The sequence below is a fragment of the Euleptes europaea genome, chromosome 7 (genome assembly GCF_029931775.1).
Source record: "Euleptes europaea isolate rEulEur1 chromosome 7, rEulEur1.hap1, whole genome shotgun sequence".
NCBI classification, from domain to species: domain Eukaryota; kingdom Metazoa; phylum Chordata; class Lepidosauria; order Squamata; family Sphaerodactylidae; genus Euleptes; species Euleptes europaea.
In genome coordinates this window covers 45,569,495-45,592,500 of record NC_079318.1, presented here as the reverse complement: position 1 = coordinate 45,592,500, position 23,006 = coordinate 45,569,495, and the positions used below count along the sequence as shown (strand labels likewise).

The window sequence follows — 23,006 nt, the reverse complement described above, 5'->3', positions numbered from 1 at the left end:
CTGGGGATCCCCCAGTTTCGGGAACTCCTACTGGCCAGCGATATCCCATTCTCAATGGGGAAAGAAGCGACCAATGACGTTTGTGACTCTAAGGGGCAGCTGTTTGAAACGTTGCAGAAACTGATTGCGCATGCGCTGGAAGTTTTCTTCCTTACGTACCATCAGGGGGCGCTGCGCGACAGCCTCTTCACGCGCGATGCCTCCGGAAGCCGTTCCTGTTTTCCTAGCGTGCTCTCTGTGGTTACCTTTCTTTCCCCCCCCCCATTGGCACCGGAAGAAAATATGGGGAAAGGTGCGCTTTGACCCGCGCGCGTAGCTATTGGTCAGCCTTCCCGTTTGACCCAATAGGATGGCCGGCTGCTTAGAGGAGGCCCGCCTTAGCCTGCCATCTTGCTGCTTGTTGGGCAGGTCGGTGAGCTGTACTTGTCCTGTCGGAAAAGGGTCTAGTTATGCCGCATTATCAGACCTGGGAGGAGTTCAGTCGCGCAGCTGAGAAGCTCTACTTGTCTGACCCTATGAAGGTACTCGACAACGGGAAGGGTTGTCTGTGGCGGGTGGGACCGGAGACTAACCCTGCAGCTAGGAAGGGTCAGTGGGGCTTGGCTCGAAGAGCTGCGGGAGAAAATATGGGGCTGATGAGACTTCTCCCCTGCAAGCATGTGTGACGCAAGAGAGTGCTTGCCTTGTATTGCGTTTGTACTTTTTTATTCGCAGTTCTTTCTGTGAACAGACTGTCCAGTTATGTCGGAACTACCGTGAGTTTTGGGGCTGGGGTTTATTTATGCAAGCTTTTCCTCATTTAAATTTGAAAAAAAATTGTCTTGTAATATTTTTCTGCTGCTAAGATAGTTTTCTTTCTAGAAAGCAAAATCTGGTCTCTAAATGCTTGGATGCTACATAGAACCACACGAACTGCAGCCCACCAGATAGAATGCTTTCCCTGGACTGGGAAAGGTACTTCTAAGTCTAAAACTGTGCAGGTGTGGTTAACAACCCAAGTCAAGGAAACCATGAGAGGCAAAAAGATTTCTTTAAAAGTGGAAGGTCTGCCACAATAAAGTGAACAGAAGGGAATACAGTGTCTTAGCAAACGAAATATGAGTTAATTATTCAAGCAAAAAGAAAATTTGAGGAGCAGGTTGCAAAAATAGCAAGACAAGCCATAAGCATTTATATGCAAACATATTTGTGCCAAATATATAGTTTGTGTATAGTTATATACAAATACAGATGGAGCAGGAAACCTTTGGATGATCAAGGTACAAAAGGATTGTTAAAGGCAAATGCGGAGGTGGCAGAGAAGTGAAATTAGTTCTTTGCCATAGTGGAAAGTGTGGGTAAGTACCAGGTGTAGCGGCTGTTGTCAGGAATGGAGTCAAATTGAGGCATTGAGAAAGTAAGTTATAGAGCTAATGGGGTAATTAAAAACATTAAGTCTCCTGCTCCTGATGGGGCATACCCAAGGGTTCTTATGGAACTCAGGTGCAAATTGTTGAACTATTAACCAGTATATGTAATTTGTCACTAAAATCAGCCAGTACCAGAGGACTGGAGATTAGCAAATGATAGACTGATTTTTAAAAAGGGATCTGGAGGAGAACCAGGAAATTACAGGACAGTTAACATCTGTCCCAGGCAAATTAGTAAGAACGGTAATCAAAGATAGAATTATTATGCCCATAGAGGAACAAAGCCTGGTGAGGAAAAATCAGTATGGCTTTTTCAAAGGGAAGTCTTGCCTCACCAACCTTTGGAGTTCATTGAGAATGTGAACAATATCTTAGATAACGGTGACCATGTAGACATTATATAAAGGTACAAATACTATTTATTGCATATAGCCAAAGGCCTTTACAATCAAACCCAAATATCATAAATCACATTGCTAAAATATTCATCATTTTCACTTTTCAGATCAAGCATTTTACTTTTCAGATACAGTTTTTGGTCTTATTTTCTTAGCTGAGGTAGATGTTATATTCTTGGACTTTTAAAAGGCTTTTGACAAGGTACCTCTCCAAAACCTACTAAGTATGTTTGGCTGTCATGGGATAAAAGTGCAGGTCCTTCTATGGATTAAAATTTTCCTGAATGAAAGGAAGCAGAGTAGGAATAAATGGCCAGTTCTCTCAATGAAGGGAAGGCAGAAGAGTCCCACAAGGTATTGGGGCTACTGGTGTTTAATTTGTTAATAAGTGATCTGGAGGTGAGCCAAGTTTGGTGGGTAATGGCCAAGTTTGCAGATGGCACACAATTATTCAGGACTGTGAAAACTGACCGTGAACAGCTCCAGGCAAATGAAGTTCAATATAGCCAAGTGAAAGGCACAGTGGAACAAAAAATCCCAACTTTTAAGATCTCACTAATGGCATTGGCCCAGGTAACCCTGATCTCATAAGATCTCAGAAGCTAAGCAAGATCGGCCCTGGTTAGTACTTGGATGGGAGACCACCAAGGAAGTCCTGGGTTGCTACAGAGTCGCACTGGCAAACCACCTTTGAATGTCTCTGAAAGCCTTATGTGGACGCCATAGTTTGCTGCGAGTTGACAGCACTTTACACACACACACAATGGGATCTGAGGTTGCTGAGACTGAGAGAAACCTTGGGGTTGAAAATAACCACCCAGTGTGCAGCAGCAGTGAAAAAGGCAAACTATGCTGGGGAATGTTGACTGGTATATAGTCGTCTTATCAGATCTTGGAAGCTAAACTTCGGTACTTGGAAGGGAGACCTCCAAGGAAGACTCTGCAGAAGAAGGCAATGGCAAACAACCTCTGCTTAATCACTTGCCTTGAAAACCCCACCAGGGGTTGCTATAAATCAGCTGTGACTTTATGACGCTTTACACACGCACACACACACACACACATATATATATATATGTTGGGGATTATTACGAATGGTATTGAAAATGAAACAGCCAATATTTTAATGCCCCTGTATAGAGCCAAGGTGTGACCTCATTTGAAATACACTGGTCACTGTGTCTGAAACGGCATTGCAGAGCTAGAAAATGTACAGACAAGGTCAACCAAGATGATTAAGGGGTTGGAGCACCTTTCCAACGAGGAAAGGTGAGAGAGTCTGGGACTTTTCAGTTCAGGAAAAACGGCAACTAAGGAGAAAACGTGATAGAGGTTTATGAAACTATGCATGGGGCAGAAAGAGTGGACAGAGAACTTTTTCTCCCTCTCCCAAAATACTAGAACTAGTTAAGTTGATGGGCAGTAGATTTAGGACAGACAAAAGGAAATTCTTCTTTACTCAGCATGTTGAATTCGCTGCTACAGGATGTAGTAATGGCTATAGGCACAGACAGTTTGAAATGGGGACTACACAGGTTCTTGGAGGATAGTGTTATCAGTGCTGCTAGGCATGGCAATTAAATGGAACCTCCACATTCAGAGGCAATGAATCTTAATACCAGTTCCTGGAGGCACCATCAAGGGAAGGCCTTGGCCTCTGTGTCCTGTTGTGGGCCCCCCTGAGTAACTGGTCAGCCACTATGTAAGATAGGATGCTGAACTAGATGAGCCACTGGTCTAATCCAGCAGAGCTTTTCTCATGTTTTTAAAGGATTGTGGACAGAATTGTTGTTGGTATTTGTGGCATTATTCTATGTGCAAGCATTTGTATTTTTCATTTGACTACACACTTCCAAATGGACACAATAGTTAGGATGGTAAAGCTGAACTCCTTTATGAAGTTGGTAGAATCTCTTGTATCGCTTGTCAATGTAAAGTTTATCAAAGATTGCTGTCTGAAAGTTAAAATTTGTGATCAATATATGGATATGCCTTTTTTATTGAACTTTGCATAAAAACCAATTTGCTCTTGTTGAAACTGTTTGTCCCTGGAGGCATTCTGGAGGGCCACATATAAACTCACTTTGTTTTCTTTTCAGGTTTGTATGTTTAAGTCAGGGGAGTTGGTAATTGTGTGAACTAACCTTACTTTGACCTTTTTGTGAGCACCTGGGTGTGTTGGAGTACATCCCTTTAAAATCTGCTCCTGGATGGGCAAACTGTTACACAGAGGATGTTCTTGGATGATTAATGTGTTCCTTCTTAGCCAGATGAATTTAAACTTTAACCCAGGTGATTAGAAGCAGCTGTATGGAAATAGAAGTCATTACTATTCAGTTTTTTTCTTGGTGTAACTTTATTTTGTTTCTAGCTAGTTATCTCTTAAATGTGCTTTCTTGGTATAGGGTAGAGGAATTGTACCATGTTTCTGCTGCCACTGCAAGTGTATTTTCTTAAGGTCTGAAATGCAGTTGAGGAATTTAGCCTTATGACATGATTGTTTTTCAATATAGTTAATTCTTGCTTTGAAAAAAAAGACTGGAAAAAAGCAGGGAAGTACTTGTCCTGAATATGGCTTACCAAATCTGTCAGCTCTAAAAAAGTAGGTAGCCCTGAAAAAAATTACTTATTCTAAGGTGCCAGGTTATTTAAGTAGCAGTTATACAGTGTGGGTGATATATTGCAGTAAAATAGAAAACAAAAACACTGAAATGACCACTAAGCTGGGTATTAAGACTACCTGTAACTGCAGAGACCCTACCTTGTTTTAGACTTAAAGTGTGCAAATTGTTTCCAAAAGGCAAAAGAGTATTCAGATAGTAAACAATGGTATTGTCGAAGGCTTTCACGGTCAGAGTTCATTGGTTCTTGTAGGTTATCCGGGCTGTGTAACCGTGGTCTTGGAATTTTCTTTCCTGACGTTTCGCCAGCAACTGTGGCAGGCATCTTCAGAGTAGTAACACTGAAGGACAGTGTCCTTCAGTGTTACTACTCTGAAGATGCCTGCCACAGTTGCTGGCGAAACGTCAGGAAAGAAAATTCCAAGACCACGGTTACACAGCCCGGATAACCTACAAGAACCAAAGTAAACAATGGTGCTTGGCTGGCTGAGGGGCTATGCCTTGCTTATCTCGCAAGCCACTGCCCTAAGACATTCTGGCTCCTTGTGTTTGATTCACTGTCCTCCCATGCAGTCTTTTAAAGTGTAAATCCAAGTATACTTGCTGGATTTTTAAAAACAATATCAGTTAAGCCTGAGAGTTAATAAATAAATAAAAGAATTTCTGAAACTGTAGTGTTGGATTATAGTAAATTTGTAAATAAGCACTTGCCTGGATGTTTGAAGTGTACAGGCAGTTGGGTGAGAGAATTATTATTCTAATCTACTAAGTGAGAGAGCGCTCCTGGGCAGGGAAAAGGAACGTGTGGGCAGATGGGCTAGTTAAAATCACAGGGTAGGCTTGTAACTCATAGATCTTGTTTCAAATCTGGGTTAGAGGAATTGACTGTCTTTTTTTTTTTTTTTGAAGTTGCTGTTTGAAAGTAATAGCTGTACAGATGTTATTTATCATCACTTAAAATAGTGACTGTCATTTCAGGTGCGTGTGGTACTCAAATACCGGCACTGTGATGGAAATCTTTGCATCAAAGTAACTGATGATGCAGTTGTAAGTAAAATATTTGTTTGTATCACACTTGTCACTTCCTCTAGTTTAGCCCTTATGTGAGAAGTTTTTGCCTTGTAGCTGAAAAGTGTGTGTGGGGGAGGGCGCTCCTTAACCGTTTCCCTCCTGTTTGGTTGCTGAAGCTCCCCAAACTGTTTCCCACCTGTGAGCAAAAAGATGCTGGATACCCACAGCTCTTTTCCTGCAGAGGAACAAAGCAGCTTGAAGATTTTGCAGATAAAAGGAGATGGGATTGTAAATGGTTAACTAGCTTTTCTCTGTATTGTTCAAAATAGGTCCTGCAAATTTCAGGGACTATACTTGTATTTAAACCCCAAGAATGGTCAATGTTTGATTATGCTCTTTTTTTTGCCGTAAGTTTAGCCATTTCTGCTAGTTCCAACATTTTATTTATCCAGTCCATCTTATCCGGTATCTCTGAAAGTTTCCATTTTGCTGCATAAACCAATCTTGCAGCTGTAGTGGCATATATCAAAAAAGATCTCTGAGTTGATATTGTTGCTGGTATAATACTTAATAACATCATTTCCGGCGTTTTAGGGATATTCTGTTGCATAATCAGTCTCAATTCATTGTTGATCATATCCCAAAAGTTCTTGGCTTTTTCACAAAGCCACCATATATGATGAAAGGAGCCAACTTCTTCTTGACATTTCCAACAGTTTGGTGACATTGTTGTATTCATTTTGGCTAACTTTTTTGGTGTCAAATACCATCTATAAATCATTTTATACATATTCTCTCTTAAAGATTGTGATAGTATAAATTTCATATCCCATGACCAGAGTCTTTCCCATCTATTCAAAGGGATATTATGACCCAGTGTCCCATCCAAATACTTGCCAGGGTCGGGCTGAGAGTGTGTAACTGGCCCAAGGTCACCCAGTAAGTTTCTATGGCAGAGTGGGGATTTGAACCTGGGTTTCCCAGATCCTAGTCTGACACCTTCACCACTACACCATGCTGGCTCTCTTTATGCTTTGTAGGATGGCTAATTACAGCACTGTATGTAACTGAGGACGAAAGTGCTTGTGTCAGTCTGATAGCTCAGTAGTCCAGCTCTGCTTCCAACATTGACCAGCCACATCTCTCTGGAAGATCAAGTATAAGATATGAAGGACACAGTTGTCTGTTTGCCAACACATCTGATACTCAGAGATATATTGCCTCTGAAATTGGTGGTTTCATTTAGGTATCGGGTCTAATAGCTGCTGCTAGACCTGTTCCGTCAGAAACTTTGTCCTCTTTTTAAATACGTACAGTGTAGCAGAGATTATTTGAAGAGAAATGGAATAGAACAGAAATGAGACGAAATGGTTAAATGGAATCACAGGATGGCTGTAATGAGAAAATGTCTTCTAAATAGCTGTCCATCTCATATCTGTGCTAAATCGAGACGCTGAGGCCACAGCTAAGGGGAGAATAAGAATGTTAGGCTTCATTTATTACCAGCCTGAATGGCTAAGCTTTTAGGCATAGTCAGACTATTTATACAAAGTTGGTTCCATTCCAAATCTTATAATTCTTAAGGTATTGGGTTTTCCAGATTTAACTTTAAAAAAATTATGACACTCATTTGCTGTACTTGAATTTAAACTAGGCGGCTTTAAAGCTTCCAGTATCCACCATCAAAATGGGACATTACTGTAGCAACAGGCCATATTCAGCGATGGTCATCTTGTTTCTTCTCCAGCATGAACTAATTTCTTAATAGCAGCATGCTCATAAATCTGTCTTCTTATTCTAAAGATAGTCATTCGTGTTTTGTATTCTACTAACTGAACCCACTTTAAAGGTTTTATTAATGGAAGAGAAAGGAGCATCGATTGAAATAGCATTTTCACAAGGGGGGCAGGAGCTGCCTTCTTGGAACCCCTTTTTTGGTAGTGGGTGGGAAAGGAGGAAAATGTGCTGATAAATCTCTTCTAGACCAGCAGCATGAGTTAATGATCTCTGGTAAAGCACATTTTAATAGGCCATACTTAAAAATGCTTTCTGTGAAAATATGGTTCTTGAAAGAATCTGTTGCAACTGTAGTGATCTTTTTATAACACTTCAGTTTACCAAAGCTTGCTGGTCAGGCTTTTGTAAACTGCTTTGAGCTGCCATTGTTAAGAAATAAATAAATAAATCTACACTCTTGGTACTTGCATGTAATCAGAGGAAAGCATGCATTGCATTCAGTTAAAAGTTATGTTTTGTGCTGAATATTTAAATAACTGTTCTTACCATTTTTTTCTAGAGAAGACATTTAACCTCGCAACCATGAAGCACAGCAATTTAGATCTTTGATTCTGTCTTTTTATTTCCAAAACCTGAGAGCACAAAATAAATGGGGCCCAACATAGTGCAGTGTCTTTATTTCTAGAGGAAGCTTTCATGGTGTCTTTTATATAAGCTAATATTAGGTTTCTTTCAATCTACATGCACCTCTAAGTTGTCCTCTCTTTTCACACAGTGTCTTCTCTATAGGACAGACCAGGCTCAAGATGTAAAGAAGATTGAGAAATTCCACAGTCAACTAATGCGACTCATGGTAGCCAGAGAATCCCGCAGTGTTGCCATGGATACGGACTGAATAGCTGGAGATAAAATGAATGCTCAGTCATCTTTCATGGGAAGAAAACCTCTTTGGTTTGGGCAAATTTTGAAACAGAACAAGTGTGGCATTCAAGTGGATTATTAAAGTCTAAAGTGGATTTTGTAAGGATTTCCAGGCTCCACTTCAGAGTGGCTAGGAAACATTTTGCTTTCATAAGAAAGCCTTTTTTTTTTAATTTGAGCAAATAAATATCTTCTGCAGAAAATACTAAAGGTTAAAGTATTTTAGGCCATAGTTAGGCATCTTCATGTGTAAATATTGAGTGCTTTGTCTTAAAAAGGAAGGTGCGTTGCAAGATGCCGTTCATACAGGACTTCCGATTACTTGTTCTTGTTTGCTAACACAAAAAGAACAATTAGTTTCTAATGTAAGCTTTATATATGAATATAGTAGTAATAGCACCTTCCAAAATGAATTAAAATTGCCAAATTATGGATAATTTCATGCATCTGACCTGTTGAATTCAGAACTGGTGATTTCCCTGAAGTTGCTGATTGTTCCACGTCTGTTCAGTAGCCATATGAAAAAACAAATATTTATAGAAACAAATTCAGTATACTTCTATGTCTTGCTGGCAGGAAAGATAAGTGAATACATACATACTTCAAAAGCTGAGGTGCATAAAAAGGGCCATATGCCAAATTTATTATGGTTGCCACACTGGAGAGCCAGTGTCATGTAGTGGTTAAGAACGGCAGACTCTAATCTGGAGAACTGGGTTCAATTCCCCACTCTGCCACATGACGCCTGTTGGGTGACTTTGGCCTAGTCTCAGCTCTCTCTCAGCCGCACCTACCTCACAAGGTGTCTGTTGAGGGGAGAGGAAGGGAAGGTGGCTAAGACACCTGCACAGCTTTTAGAGCAGCTGCCAGAAAAATTAATCTCCTACACTACCCGTTCTTATCTCAGTGTCATTGTTTAATACTAAATTTAAGCCCATGCTGGCATATTCCATATTTAATGTAATAGTCCCACTATAGATGGTATAGTTTAAGGAAAGGATTTAAGGGGAAAAAAGGGGGAAATGTCCCATTGCAAACAGCAAGGCTGCGCCACCAAAAAAGGTGGCACAGCTACACTGCAGCTCAAGGGGGCATTCCTGGGGCAAAAGGGGTTAGGAGGCTGACTAATGTCAGCTGCGCCCGTGGAATGCCCTGGGAACGCAATGCTGACGCAGCCTGCCACTTCTTGGATTTAGGTTCTGCTGCAACAGTGAAGACCTGTGCCACTCTGGGGCGCCCAGTGTTAGCCGAATTGCTCCTTTATATGGGGAAATTAGCTGAGCAATCGGCAACTATGTATTTTTAGAGCGGTATCGCACTCAACTATACCAGAATCCGTTTAATGAGACGTTTGAATAAAGACAGAGGCTAGGAGTTCCAAATTAAACAGTGTTTATGTATTCAGGCATTCAAATGGTGCATCACAAGCATACAAGAAGCTAGTAAATTAAAGGCAGTAGTACAGGGAAATTTGCCAATTTGGCAGGATATCGTAGACCCAATATATTTACCTTATCTAGATGAGGTGTTGTCCAACTCACGCAGACTATAAACAGATTGAAAAGGAAGACCGAGATGGGGGTGGGGGTTCCCGTGGACTTGACCAGCAAGGCGGGAGGGAGCGTGGTAAGGCTGCGCAGACCAAACCAACAGAGTAACGGCAAAGGTGCCAGGAAAGACCTAAGGTGTGTTGAATGGGCCAGGGGTATCCTAATTATACTGTTTTCTGGGGGCGGGAAGAGGGGTTTGACCCCTCCCAGGTTCCCAGGTGGCAAAAAGGTGGACAAAAGGATTAAGCTGTGTCTACCGGGGCAGGGTAGTGAGAATTTGGAAATCTATTATAATTCCAATGGCTTTCACAACCCGAGATGGTCAAGAATCTTTCTGCTGATGGGATTTACATTCCGGAACAATAGGTGCGATCTGTGCAAATGTCCTGGGGTCTCTGCAGCTGGACAGGAGGGATGACTCATCTGGATATCAGGATTACTGCTAACGACTCATTGAGCAACGGAGGAAGTTGGGAGGGGGGAGCAGCTCGCATTGGGTACGTGGCTGTCAGCTCTCTGCGAAATGGCTGCTTCTAAAACAGAGATGTACAGGAACATGGCTCCTCTCAGGTTCACAAGAGACAGCCCTTTGCATCTGGTTCCTAGTAGCTGGTTGCCCGGGCTGGCAAGAGCAGCTGTGTCAGTTTCAAATGAGTCGCGCCGCGACTGCCCAGTAGCGTTTGAGGCAGGCGTGCGGCTAGAAAGCAGTCTGTGCGCTTGCATACCGGGTTGCCAGGTCCAGTCTTGGAGATTTAGGCAGGCCCGTATGCTATCAATTCCCCTCCTTGCCGCCTGAAGACAACGTCTGAAATGGCGGCACACCTAACACGTGTTGATTGAAGTCTTGATTGGAGACACCGGGGTCGGGTTGCATTGGCCAATGGAGGTTTGGGAACCATTTGTCCTATACTAAAACCTTAGATTAAAAACGGGGCCGCCTAGTGAAGTTGGACAACCTCTCAAGAAGTGTGCATTGTTAAATTTGCAAGCATATTTCAGGGCGGATGCATTGCATGTATCAAAGCATCCGGTTCATCTTACAGTACAAAATAAAACATTGTTTTCTAAACTCAAGCTTACATTGCTAAACTAACAAACTGAAAACATATACATTGAGTCATAACAGTATACATAGGATACAAAGAAAAAACCTTAGGCAAAACTGCCGGATGTAAAAAGGAAAAACTTTGTACCCTTTTTAAAGTTACAGATAGACAAAGATAGAAAGACATACCGCTGGTTTACAAGCATTCGTTTTAGGATCTGGAAAATCTCGTTCCCCTCCTAGTAGAAGGGTGAAGGTACACATAAACACAATGGTTTCCAGTTCGCTCCTCCCCATGGTAAAGAGAGGGGGGGGGGAGCTAATTAAGAAAAAAAAGATCTTCTTTGCCTCTTCCGTTGGCAATCGGCTGGGCTCGGCTATCTTCGTGCTTCTTCGGTAGCACTCTTCGGGGCCTCGCCTGTCTCAGGGGTTGGTATGGGATGGCCTGACTAAGGGGGCGTGGGGTGATTTACATACAGCCTTGCAAGGCATTCTGGTTAGATCTAGGGCCATGCTAGGGGCACAATAAGATTACTATACCATTTCACTCTGGCACCTCTGCCTGTCATCAAGGGGTCAAGTGGTCTGGGACCCTTCCTGCGCACTGGTTTTGTGCCCACTATATCCTTTTAGGGTTGATCTATTGTAGTGGATGCCCTCGCCTTCCATAGCCATCCATCAATCATGAAGACTCGCGCTTGCGCGGTCTTCACTATGGTACCTCTCGGGGGTGGCGCCTATCTGGCGGGTCACCAAAGGTGACCTTGCTGGCTTACACTCGCGCCATTCCGGTTTCGGGCCGGATGATCCCGCCGGGCGAACCGTCGAGGCTCTGACTAATGAAGCGATTCCATTTGGTCAGGCTGGAATCGCTTCCTCGGGAAGGGCCTCAATACTCTTGGTAAAAGATAGATCAAACAAAATATATACACAACACACGCAGTAAAACATATATGCATAACTAGAGCCTTAGGGTTGGAGGGGCGGTCGTATGCAAATGGCGGGCATACTGGCATGTTGGGTAGGGGCACCTGTGGGGGCCCCTAGCGCGACTACACACCAGGTGCTCCGTTTGGAGACCTGTAGGGGCACGTGCGGGGGATTAGGTCTGTCTTTGACCTTCCTAGTATGGGCCTTTTGCAATTTTGAGTCGGTCGCCATGCTAGGTGCGTCTACAGCTGTCGTGGACCCGGAGGACTTTCTAGCCTCTACTCTTTACCGAGCCGGCCTAGTGCTGGCCGTGGGCTGGTGGTCCAAAACCGGCCCGACAATAACTGGCATTGGCTTCCAAGGCATAGGCCAGATCAGACAGCTCCATTCCCGCGAGTACCATAGTGAAACTGCCATCAAATTCCTGACTGTTCCCAGCCAATTTTTCCAAAGGGGCAAGCCGAAAAGGGGTAGCCCCGCCTATGAAGGTCAAAGAACAGACTTAACAGATGGGGGAAAGAGCCCGGATGCGGTCCTATCGGCAAAGGCCGGCCTTTCTCGGATTTCTCCGTAAGGGAGAGGTGTCAATCATTCCTAGTCTCGCGGCCTTTCGAGCTGCGGACCTTCGCTTGATATCACGTTGGAGGCGATTTTGGGGGAGGAGAGGCATTTTGCATAAGGCGCAGGGTATTATGGTACACAATACATTTACACATTTCCTAATAAAACCTTTGCAATAACATTTCTATATCCAGGTGTCTGTAAGGCCTTTCCTGGTTTCCTATTCTTATACATATGAGAAAAATACTAGATGAGAGGTTTAGTTGGACACAGTCTGCAGAAGGTAACCGGGGCTAGGGGACCAAGTTAGACCGAGGCGCAATCCATTAGCTCTAAGCTAATTTTCCCTGGTGGCATGTCCTCACACCCACCAGTAAATGCGGTCCTTCACCACTAGGCCCAGGTGGGCCTTCTGGATTGCACGCGGATCATTCTGGTTTTGGATAGTCAGCCCACTGAGCGGGCTAACTATGTAACCAGGACCTTGAGGTCTCTTCCTAACAGGGCGATTCTACAGGAGCCGGAATCGCCTTCTCGGGGGGAGACCTCTCCCATACTGGTAAAAGATAGAATTCTAACTAAACAAAGCAGCATATACAATAACATTTCCATACTTGACTTGGTATGCTCCAAGGGGAGGGGGCGAGGGGACTTCATGCTAAAACTGCGCAGACTCGGTCTGCACCAAAGGGTCCGGCTTATGCAAATTTTTGAGTCCAGGGGCTCGATGGGTAACTGACTGCTCCTGGGGTTTAGACAGGTATTCAGCCTAGGTGCTGTCCGTCAAAGAGACAGCGGCAGATTTTTGACACAGAGAAGGGTGCTGGCTTTCCAGGGGAATGTTTGTTTTTCGGTGGGAGGGGGCCCCTGTGATTTCAAGGCGGGTGTCTTTAGGAGACCATGCGGTGGCAGTGGAGGCCTTCCTGCATTGGTGGGTGGGCCGTCCAAAACCAGGATGGCCCGAGTGTTTGCACACCCCACCGTTGTAAGGTTTTATTGGTTTTCCCCAGGGTTTTTCTTCTGCTCCAGCAATTGGTGTGTCTCTCCTTCAACAGCCTGAAATCGGTAGTTGCACGGAGGTTCCCGCCTTTACGGTGGGTGTGATGACACGCCACTAGCGGAGCCAACTTTAGAGAAAAACCTTTTCAATTTTTGTGCCCGGGGTTTGGCCAATAACAACCCCACTCTAAATGTTAAAGAATAGATCTTGAATTGATGGAAGGGGGAGTGTTCCGTCCTTTTCACTTATGGGGGCTTTGCGATGCTGGGGGTTCTTTCTTTGGGGGGGGGCTGTCTCACCTTCCCTGGTGAGGACTAAAATTCATAACATTCACATGATGCAAACAACAATATGACATTCATCTAGGTGTGCGCGCACAGCATGCTTTGATCTTGGCAGACCTCCGGAGGTGGGGAGGCCTCTGCACTTAGCACTAGGCATTACAATCATTCATATTTACACCTTTGCAAAATTAAAACCTTTAAAACTTAATTCATCACCTTTTCCATTTGAGTGGCATATCTGTGTCACACACTTTTACTTGCCACAATAATAATGATAAAATTGCTAGACGACAGAGAGAGAGAGAGAGAGAGAGACAGACAGACAGACAGACAGGAGGGGGGGAGTGGAGAAGTGGAGAGTTCCATCTCCTCCCCTCCTTCCTTCCTTTTAGAGCGGCTTATATGATAGTGGGGTGGTGCGATTTACGACCTCCAGCTTGCTGAGCTGCCGTTTCACCCAGCACCCCAGAAAAATAATCAGCACAGCTAAGCAGGCTTGTGTTACCAGGATCTGATGCTTAATTGGCTGCACCTTTCAGTGGTTTAGGCTGGAGGAACTACTTTGTTCTGATGGTTAGATCACAATAGTATAAAACATATGGGGGAGTTCATAGACTTAAACATACAGGACATCATGGCTCCAAGGGGCTGGCCCTTGCAGCCTGTATTGTACATATTGAAGAATACACATATGAAAATCACCCCTCTCCCTCTTTGGCGAGAGCCCCTGAAGCAGCAGCGGCTGGATCAGTTGTCAGATATCTTCTTTGGGGATGTTCGGGTCTGACCAGGAGGTTGGCAAAAGGGGAGCCCTGGATATAAATATCAGTGCGGGGTCCCACTTGAACCAGTTACCTTAGTGCATAGATACTAGGGTTGCACAGACTTGAATGCAACCCTGGCTATACTGGAGGGTGATGCACTTATTTTTAAAGCAGAAATCCAGTTTCTAATTATGCCCTGTCAGCAAGGAAAGATTTCTTAGTTGTTCCCTTCCCTGTGCATTCTCGCAAGCCCATTGTTGACTACCCTCCCTCCTTTGGCAACCTTTGGGGCACCTTGCCCGCAGGCTGGCTTGCAGCAGGATTGTTGCTGACCAGGAGTCTCCTGCCTGGAGGTGGCATAGAGGAACAAAGGAGCATACAGCAGGGAGTTCCAGCAGTAGTTGCAGGTGCCCGGGAGTAGAGGCTTGCATACTTAACAATATTACTTAGACACATTGATGGCTTGGGGGGGTGCTTTGCATTTGCATTGCACCTTAAGGCAAGGCAAACAATCAAACAAAAACACTGAGGCGGAGAGAGCTGAATGCAGTCAGCTCTTCTGGTAGAAGGGTCCTTGCAGGGAGAAATCTAGCAAAAAAAGGCTAGCAGGCATGTATATAACTAGCATTGATTGCTGAGAGCAGAGTTGCAAGGCTAAAATAGAGCATTAAGACTTTTTGTTCCTCTTCCCCTTGTTTCCCAAGGAGAGAGAGAATACCTGGTTGCTAATTAAGTTTTTACAAAGCAGGCAGGTATTCATATGATAGAGACAAGTGGCATTTGAGCAAGTTAGATCAGGGAGCAGCCTTATGCAGGCTGCCATTAATAATCAAAGACAGTACACATTGTAGTATGCATAAAGCATTGAGGTTTCTTAAAGGAGAGAAAGTTGAACACTGTAAACAGAACAAAATTGGTTGGGGGACGTTACTCTTCTTCCCGGTTCTCCTGGTTGGTTGGCATGGGTCAGAATACAAGACTGTTAATGAATACCATGCAATGTGTATCACAAGATCACAAGAGGGGAAGGAAGAGACCCTTCCAGTGGCGGTTTGCTTCTCCACCCCCCTTCATAACCCAGATAGCCTTGTTAGCATGCCAGGGAATGAAGGAGCTAGGTTGAAACAAACAAAAATCAGGACTTTTTCAAGATTTTCAAAAATAAATTCAAAAGAAAATGAACCCAGCTTAAAATCTGATATTTCTCTCTTCAAAAAAAGGTCCAAATTCAAAACTTCAAATCAACTTCAAATCGAGTAAAAACTCCACTCGACTTCAACATTAAAAAAAATTGATTATATTTCTTTCCTTTAAAGAGTTCCAAATTCAAAAATAACAGTGCTTCAAAGATTGGATATCTTCTCCCCCCCCTCCTTTCCTCTGAATGCATGAGGAGGAAAGGATTGTTTCCGTGAGGTGTACCCCGTGCCAGAAGGCTGTGTGGCACCACTGGGCATATGCAGAGTGCACTTTGGAAGCCGGGGTGGGTTCCAGTTTGTCTAAAGAGCGAGGGGAGGGAGAGCAATGGGGCTTCCCCTGTTCCTAATGAGATTTTGGTGAGTCTTGATACTCAGGGGTTATCCACACAAAAATCAAATTCAAAACTGTTTACCAAATTAAAGCAAAAATCCATCTTTTAAAAATAGAGCACCTGGGTTTTACGTTTAGTGAGGTCCTGGTGTGAGTTTGCTAAAACTGAGCAAATCACAAGGTTCTTACAGAGCTTAAGTTGCAAGCAAGCATGAGAGCTTCCTCCTGAGGAAGGATCAAGGGTGAGAACTAAAGGGTTACCAAAAGGGACTGTATCTCTGTGCACGCGCAGAGTGCACTATGTACATTGAGCTGCATTTAATGGGATCTGCCATGACAGGCAAGAACCAAAATGTGCAACTAGAATGAGAGCTTGGGGGTTGCTTCAGGGGGCTAGAGAGCCCAGGTTGCTGTTTTCCTGAAACAACCCTAACATTTTGGAGGAACAAAAAGATAAAAATGGGGGGGGGGGATCCTATTGCTTGGATTACAGATTATTACCATGTTGGATGAATTCATTCAGCTGCTGCATCACTTAGGGTTGCAGCCCCAACTTATTTTTAGTCACCACTCTCGAGACCATCTTATTCATGTACACTTCAAAACTTTTCACTGACCTTCTTATAACAATACAATCCTTTTTGGCCGCTGCTTATGGGCTGCAGTCCCAAAGCATTAGCCATACCATTCTTTTATCTTTTATATTCTAAACACCTTTTTTCCTCACACCATGTCAACATACTTTCACCTTCAAGTTTCTCCAACACAGCAATAATAGCTATAAAACCGAATGAAGAGGGGCTGGGAGCTGTGGGGGGAGGTTGTGGGGGGGAGGGGCAGAGCACACGGGGCTCTCCCCTTCATTATTCACTTTTCACATATTTACACAAGGCAGAATCTAGGTTTACAAATATACTACCATTTACTAAAGAGGAGACTTTTACTGCGCAGTAAAATTTACTTTATATATATATATATATATCTTATCCTATGTGCAAACAGAAATAGTTTCACACACATATTAGTTTCATTTGCAAACATACAGGCACTCGGGGGAGCGCACTCCCTTGCATATTTCCATTTGGTGCCCCATGCCAATTTTGCGCAAACCGCATTGTACTTTTGGGGAACCTAGGCAGATGTTTCTGTGAGATTGGCCGGATCTTCACAAAAGCATGTACCCTGAATATCGATTTATCATATTTATCACACACACAACTCTATTTCCTGTAGGAGAAAAACATGTTATATAATTATCCTTTTCCTGTGCCAGATAGACTTCTCTGACCCAGGGAGGCTTTATTACAACTGCACATCATGGCTACTTTTTACACATATTCAGCATTACATTAGAAAGACCAGGAGATAAAGAGTCCTCCCTGAGGAGGCTTGCTTTCCTTTATTAACCTGCGGAGAAAGGGTTAAACTTGGGCTGGTGCTGGTGCCCTTCTATTCCCTACAGAGGGAGCAAAAATGATTTACTTTACCATTCCCTTAGGATGGGGAGGCAGCATTTTCTTTGAACATGGTCTGGACTTCTTAATTCTTACTCAAAATATAGGGGGGGAAACATTCACACATGCATTCACTCACACAAGGGGGAGAAAAGGAGGGATACTCAAGAAGCTTGGAATATCCCAAGTTAGTTCCAGCGGCTGCTTGGAACAGCATTTTCCTTTAGCATGAAATTCAATGGTGTCTGATCGTACTTTCAAAGCTACTTGAGCTCAGCCTTGCATTCTGGTGTTCCTGGGGCTGTAGGTCAGTTAGTAACTTTGCAGCGAGCTCTTCTCAGTTGGGGAAGAGGCTGCTGGTTCCCTTTGTCAATTGAGGGAATGGTGATCCTCTGCTGTCTGGTCATTTTTTTGGGGGGCAGACAGTAAGGTTTTAATAATTTTGTCTTGGGTCAGAAGCTTCTGCTGGAGAGACTGAATTTTGGCTCCTGAATGGTCTAGTTCCTGTTGCAGCGAGGTGATCCTGCTTAGAGCAGCAATCAGCACTCCTTTTACCTGATTTAATTCTTTTTGTGTTTCGAGGAGAGCATGAGATAACTCATTCCTCTCTTTTTCTAGTTCATTTTCTACTGATTTTAGTTTTTCATTTTCTTGTGTGCTGGTTCCTGATTTCTCACACATTTCCTGGTACTTAGGTTGAGAGGTTTCACAGCGCTTACTAAAAGCACCAGTTGCCCGGGATCTAACTGGGTTGCTGTTGCCGATACTGCACCCCGAAAGACCACCACGGGACCCACCCAATTTTGGCAGCCATTTCTTTAATTTGTTGTGGCTGGGGTCACTGTTCAATTTCTCTGCCATGGTAAACTATAGCTCAGGGAAGGGCAGGATCACTCTGGCTGATCCGTGTAAGGCAAAAACAATGCTTCTCAGTGGAGAAAAGGAGGGGGGGTTTGAGCCTGAATTGATCTCTTTGGATTAAAATGCCCCCTGTGGGTTTTGCAGGATGGCGGGGGATTTGGCAAAAAGTTGCCCTTTTTATTTTCACCGCAAAGGAAGTGGGTTTGAGTCAATCAGGGCTCCTTGGATTTTCTAAATCGCTGGCTGTGGGTTAGCAGCTCAGCACGGAAGGAGGGTTCAAGGATTCAAACTGAGCTACACTTTAACTTAGAGAGAGAGCAGGCGCTGCCACTGCCTTTTCTCCTTACGCTGGGGGTGATTTTGCTGGGACTTGGCTCTAATATTCCCTTTTAAGGAGGGTGAGCCTGCCTTAATAGGGGAGATGTTACCTTGCAGATCCTCTAAGGAGAACCTGCTTTTTTTCTTTTTCCAATGTGGTCATGGTAGACCTTGCACTAACTTTCTGGCAGATATCCTAAGGGAAACTGCTGGTTTCAAAACTGGGAAACGCTCCTGGCCGTCCCTCTAAGGAAGGAGAGCGCGTTTCTGTGCTTACGGGAGAAGGTTCCGGCTCGCTTCCCAAGGGAAACGGGCTCCTCTCAGCACATTTGATTGGTGCTTGCGGGAGACGGTTCAGGCTCGCTCCTAAGGGAGACGGGCTCGTCTCAGCACATGGGGACAACCTTTATCAGAGGAATGTCCTTCAGTCGCGGTAGCGCTCCTGGCACTCTCCTAAGGGACGGGTGCACGCTCCACTCGGGAACCCTTCTGTCGTGGGAACGCTCTTGGCAAACTCCTAAGGGACGGATGCACGTTCCACTTGGGGACCCTGTATTAGTGGCAACGCTCCTGGCACGCTCCTAAGGGACTGGTGCGCGTTCCACTTGGGGATACTCCTGGCAGAACTCCTAAGGGAAAACTGCGTATCCCAGCCTAGCGGGAGTGGCCACTCCTCCGTCCTAGGTCTTTCTGGGTGATTTCAACCCTATGCTGGGGCGCTTCTACTCGCCCAATAACCTCACTCCGCGTCCGGGGTGAGTGAAATAATATTCAGCAGGCAAAGCCTGGTAATGGTGATGTGGGAGAGGAGAGGAGAGATCGTTTCCTCTCGGGGGATTTCTCAAGGAGGGGGGGGGAATATTATATTGGCCTACGTGTAGGTGCAGATGTCTACGTGCAACCCTACTCTGCAACACCCAACCCAGACAGCCGTTCAAATGGGGAGTCTCCGAAGAGAGGTGGTTCCCAGGGCAAAGCCTTTCAGTCTCCTTGCGTTGCTGAGAAGATAGCTCAGCTGGCGGCTAGACTTAGGGCTGAAAGAATGAAGGGGGGAGAAGCCAACCCACAAGATAGCGCTCACTAGAGCCACACACTCAGGCACACACACACTGTCGTTTTACGTGACAATTGATTTTTTGTGAAAAACTGGTCAAAATTCAAAGCGTCTCAAAAACTTTTTCCTACGTCAACACGCTAAATACACACGTGCCGACTCGCATGTATTCAGACGTGCAGGAGTGCCCGCATTCCTCCACCAGTAATCTGTTAGCCGAATTGCTCCTTTATATGGGGAAATTAGCTGAGCAATCGGCAACTATGTATTTTTAGAGCGGTATCGCACTCAACTATACCAGAATCCGTTTAATGAGACGTTTGAATAAAGACAGAGGCTAGGAGTTCCAAATTAAACAGTGTTTATGTATTCAGGCATTCAAATGGTGCATCACAAGCATACAAGAAGCTAGTAAATTAAAGGCAGTAGTACAGGGAAATTTGCCAATTTGGCAGGATATCGTAGACCCAATATATTTACCTTATCTAGATGAGGTGTTGTCCAACTCACGCAGACTATAAACAGATTGAAAAGGAAGACCGAGATGGGGGTGGGGGTTCCCGTGGACTTGACCAGCAAGGCGGGAGGGAGCGTGGTAAGGCTGCGCAGACCAAACCAACAGAGTAACGGCAAAGGTGCCAGGAAAGACCTAAGGTGTGTTGAATGGGCCAGGGGTATCCTAATTATACTGTTTTCTGGGGGCGGGAAGAGGGGTTTGACCCCTCCCAGGTTCCCAGGTGGCAAAAAGGTGGACAAAAGGATTAAGCTGTGTCTACCGGGGCAGGGTAGTGAGAATTTGGAAATCTATTATAATTCCAATGGCTTTCACAACCCGAGATGGTCAAGAATCTTTCTGCTGATGGGATTTACATTCCGGAACAATAGGTGCGATCTGTGCAAATGTCCTGGGGTCTCTGCAGCTGGACAGGAGGGATGACTCATCTGGATATCAGGATTACTGCTAACGACTCATTGAGCAACGGAGGAAGTTGGGAGGGGGGAGCAGCTCGCATTGGGTACGTGGCTGTCAGCTCTCTGCGAAATGGCTGCTTCTAAAACAGAGATGTACAGGAACATGGCTCCTCTCAGGTTCACAAGAGACAGCCCTTTGCATCTGGTTCCTAGTAGCTGGTTGCCCGGGCTGGCAAGAGCAGCTGTGTCAGTTTCAAATGAGTCGCGCCGCGACTGCCCAGTAGCGTTTGAGGCAGGCGTGCGGCTAGAAAGCAGTCTGTGCGCTTGCATACCGGGTTGCCAGGTCCAGTCCTGGAGATTTAGGCAGGCCCGTATGCTATCACCAGGCACCAGCGTCTGTGCCACCAAGAATGGTGTAAGTGCCCATTATCCTGGTTCAAATGAGCACTTTACGCCGGTTTGGGGCTTTGCCCACCCCCCGGAGTGCACACTAGATGTTTTGTGTGATGAAGAGTTGTATTTGAAAGAAGTCTATGGCTCAGACTATGGAAGCGTGGCTGGTATAAAACTGCCCCTAGCCACTTGAAAGTGTCCAAAAGGAGTCCAAAAACTGCTTGAGGCTAATTCAATGTCTTGTACTCCTCTAGTAGCGTCAGAGTATTAAGTTGCCTTGGTTTAGAAGGCCTTTTTCTTCTAGCAGCATTGGCACTGTTGGAGGAATTGAAAATGCAGTGTTTACACATGGAACTAATTATGTTGATGTTTGGATCCTGACCCTGGTGCATAAATCTGTGGCAGAAATCAGTAGCATTTTCGGGGGTGGGGGCAGGCGTCCTCCATGGTCATGAAGGAGACAACTTCTAAGAAAATGTGGCTTGGATTGGATGGCCTGTTTATGATGTGAGCACAGTTCATAAACTGTTAAACAGAACTCCCTGTGCAGTATCTTGGGTACTCCATCAGTTACATAATCCATTTCTGTGCTTAGGGAACCAAAGAGTTCCTAGTCTTTCTGTAATAAACTTTATCTGTCAACTTGTCTATTTCTGCCAAGCCAGAATTTTTAAGCTGCTAGCATTCTCAGTACCTGGCCCATAGAATCCTGGCCACAGCCAGAAGCTAACTATCAGCGGTGCACCTGAATACAATTTAGTAAGACAGATAATGGATTGAAGTCTATCATAATACTTTTAACAGTATAAATTACTACAGTACTTGGATGCTAGTTATTTTAGTATGTAAGGGCAATTACAACAGAAATGGAAGAAGATTGCATAAAGGGCAGAATGTTCCCAGCGTTTGAAAATATTTGTTTTAAATGTCCTTTTAAGTCTTGCTGTTGTCAGATACCAATGAGAGTGACATCTGAGCAATGATAGGGATTGGGGGCATGTGCCTCTGTAGAGATATGCACTCCATTTTGGGCTGTATCACACTTGAGAGCTTTGAGGCAGCAAACCCCCACATTCATTCCAAGAAGTTTCTCTAATTGCTTTCAAGCATTTACCCTTCCTGTTAATGGTTCTTCTAAGCACCCAATAGTTAAGGCTTCCTGAGGCTAATGGTTCTAGCCAGCACAGAACAACCAAAGGGTCATCTCCCACCCTGTCTGGAAGGACAGGAAGAGAATCCATGACCCATGGGAAGGATGAATGGGCAGAGAGAAGTAATAAATTTCCTGAATGCAAGAAGAACATCCATTTTGGGGTTAAATTGCAGGAAGGAGGTCTTACACCTGGGCTCTGTTTTGATGGCTGATATTACCATGTGGAGCTAACAAACAGCAAGCAGCCCAGGCAAGGATCTAAGGTAATAGATGACAGAAAGCTGTCAGGGTATGTTAGAGAAGGAACAGATGAATGCACCTTTACTTTGTAACCTTCCTTCATTGTTGAGCAGAGTATGTGTGTGAACTTTTACTTTTTAATACTTTTAAATTTAGAATGCTGTAAGTTTATTCTCCATAACCACAAAAAGGCCCACTCAAACACATTACTAAAAGGTCCCCAGGGGAAGGGAGGTGGTTGATTAACCGAGTACTAGATCCTCAGGAGTATGTAACTGTGGTAAGCCATTCCTGTGAAGGCTAGTTGGAGCCAAAGCAGGAGACGTGAGCACTAGGTGGCACCTGTAAACAGCACTGTGAATAGTGTGGTAGGAGTGGGGGCCCTCTTAGTGGGAAATACTCTAATCAACCAGGTGGTGGCAGCAGAAATACCAGAGAGAAACAGAACCCTCTGGGAGTTGGGTGAGCTTGCCAGCAGAGACCCAGGACAGCTGCTGAGTGTCTTGACGTCTTGGAGGACCCAACGCGGAACAGTGCTCACTGGTCAGTGATGTGTGACAGCCCCCAAACCAGACCCCTCAGAACCAAACTATTGCTCCACACCCTGTAATAAGTTGGGGGTGGGTGAGAGATGTTTCTGGCCATGGTGTGAGGCATCTATTTTTAGGGCCAAAGCCAGGGTTTTTTGTGCCGCCCCATTGCTAACCAATTTTCAAAAAGAAATGTCTTCTAGAAAAAATGAAAAGCACAAAACTTGAAATAGCTTTTTTTTTTAAAAAAGGTGAGAAGAAATAATGAAACAATCTTTGATTTTCTTTCTCAAATACAAACCAGTTTCAGCACACATCAATTTGATTAAT

General features: G+C 44.5%; 1 protein-coding gene across 1 annotated transcript; it reads left to right on the top strand.

Annotated features, from left to right (window-relative positions):
• The first annotated feature begins 439 nt into the window (after positions 1-439).
• SRP9 (signal recognition particle 9) lies at positions 440-8,284 on the top strand. Its single transcript, XM_056852819.1, has 3 exons — positions 440-521; positions 5,407-5,475; positions 7,952-8,284. Exons 1-3 carry the CDS (start codon positions 450-452, stop codon positions 8,069-8,071), a joined length of 261 nt encoding a protein of 86 aa, XP_056708797.1. The 5' UTR covers positions 440-449; the 3' UTR covers positions 8,072-8,284.
• The last annotated feature ends 14,722 nt before the right edge of the window (positions 8,285-23,006 follow it).

Coding starts and splice junctions, on each gene's coding strand:
- SRP9 (XM_056852819.1), top strand. CDS start 450: ATGCCGCATTATCAGACCTGGGAGGAGTTCAGTCGCGCAGCTGAGAAG. Junction 522..5,406: donor ACTTGTCTGACCCTATGAAG/GTACTCGACAAC, acceptor CTGTCATTTCAG/GTGCGTGTGGTACTCAAATA. Junction 5,476..7,951: donor AAGTAACTGATGATGCAGTT/GTAAGTAAAATA, acceptor CTTTTCACACAG/TGTCTTCTCTATAGGACAGA.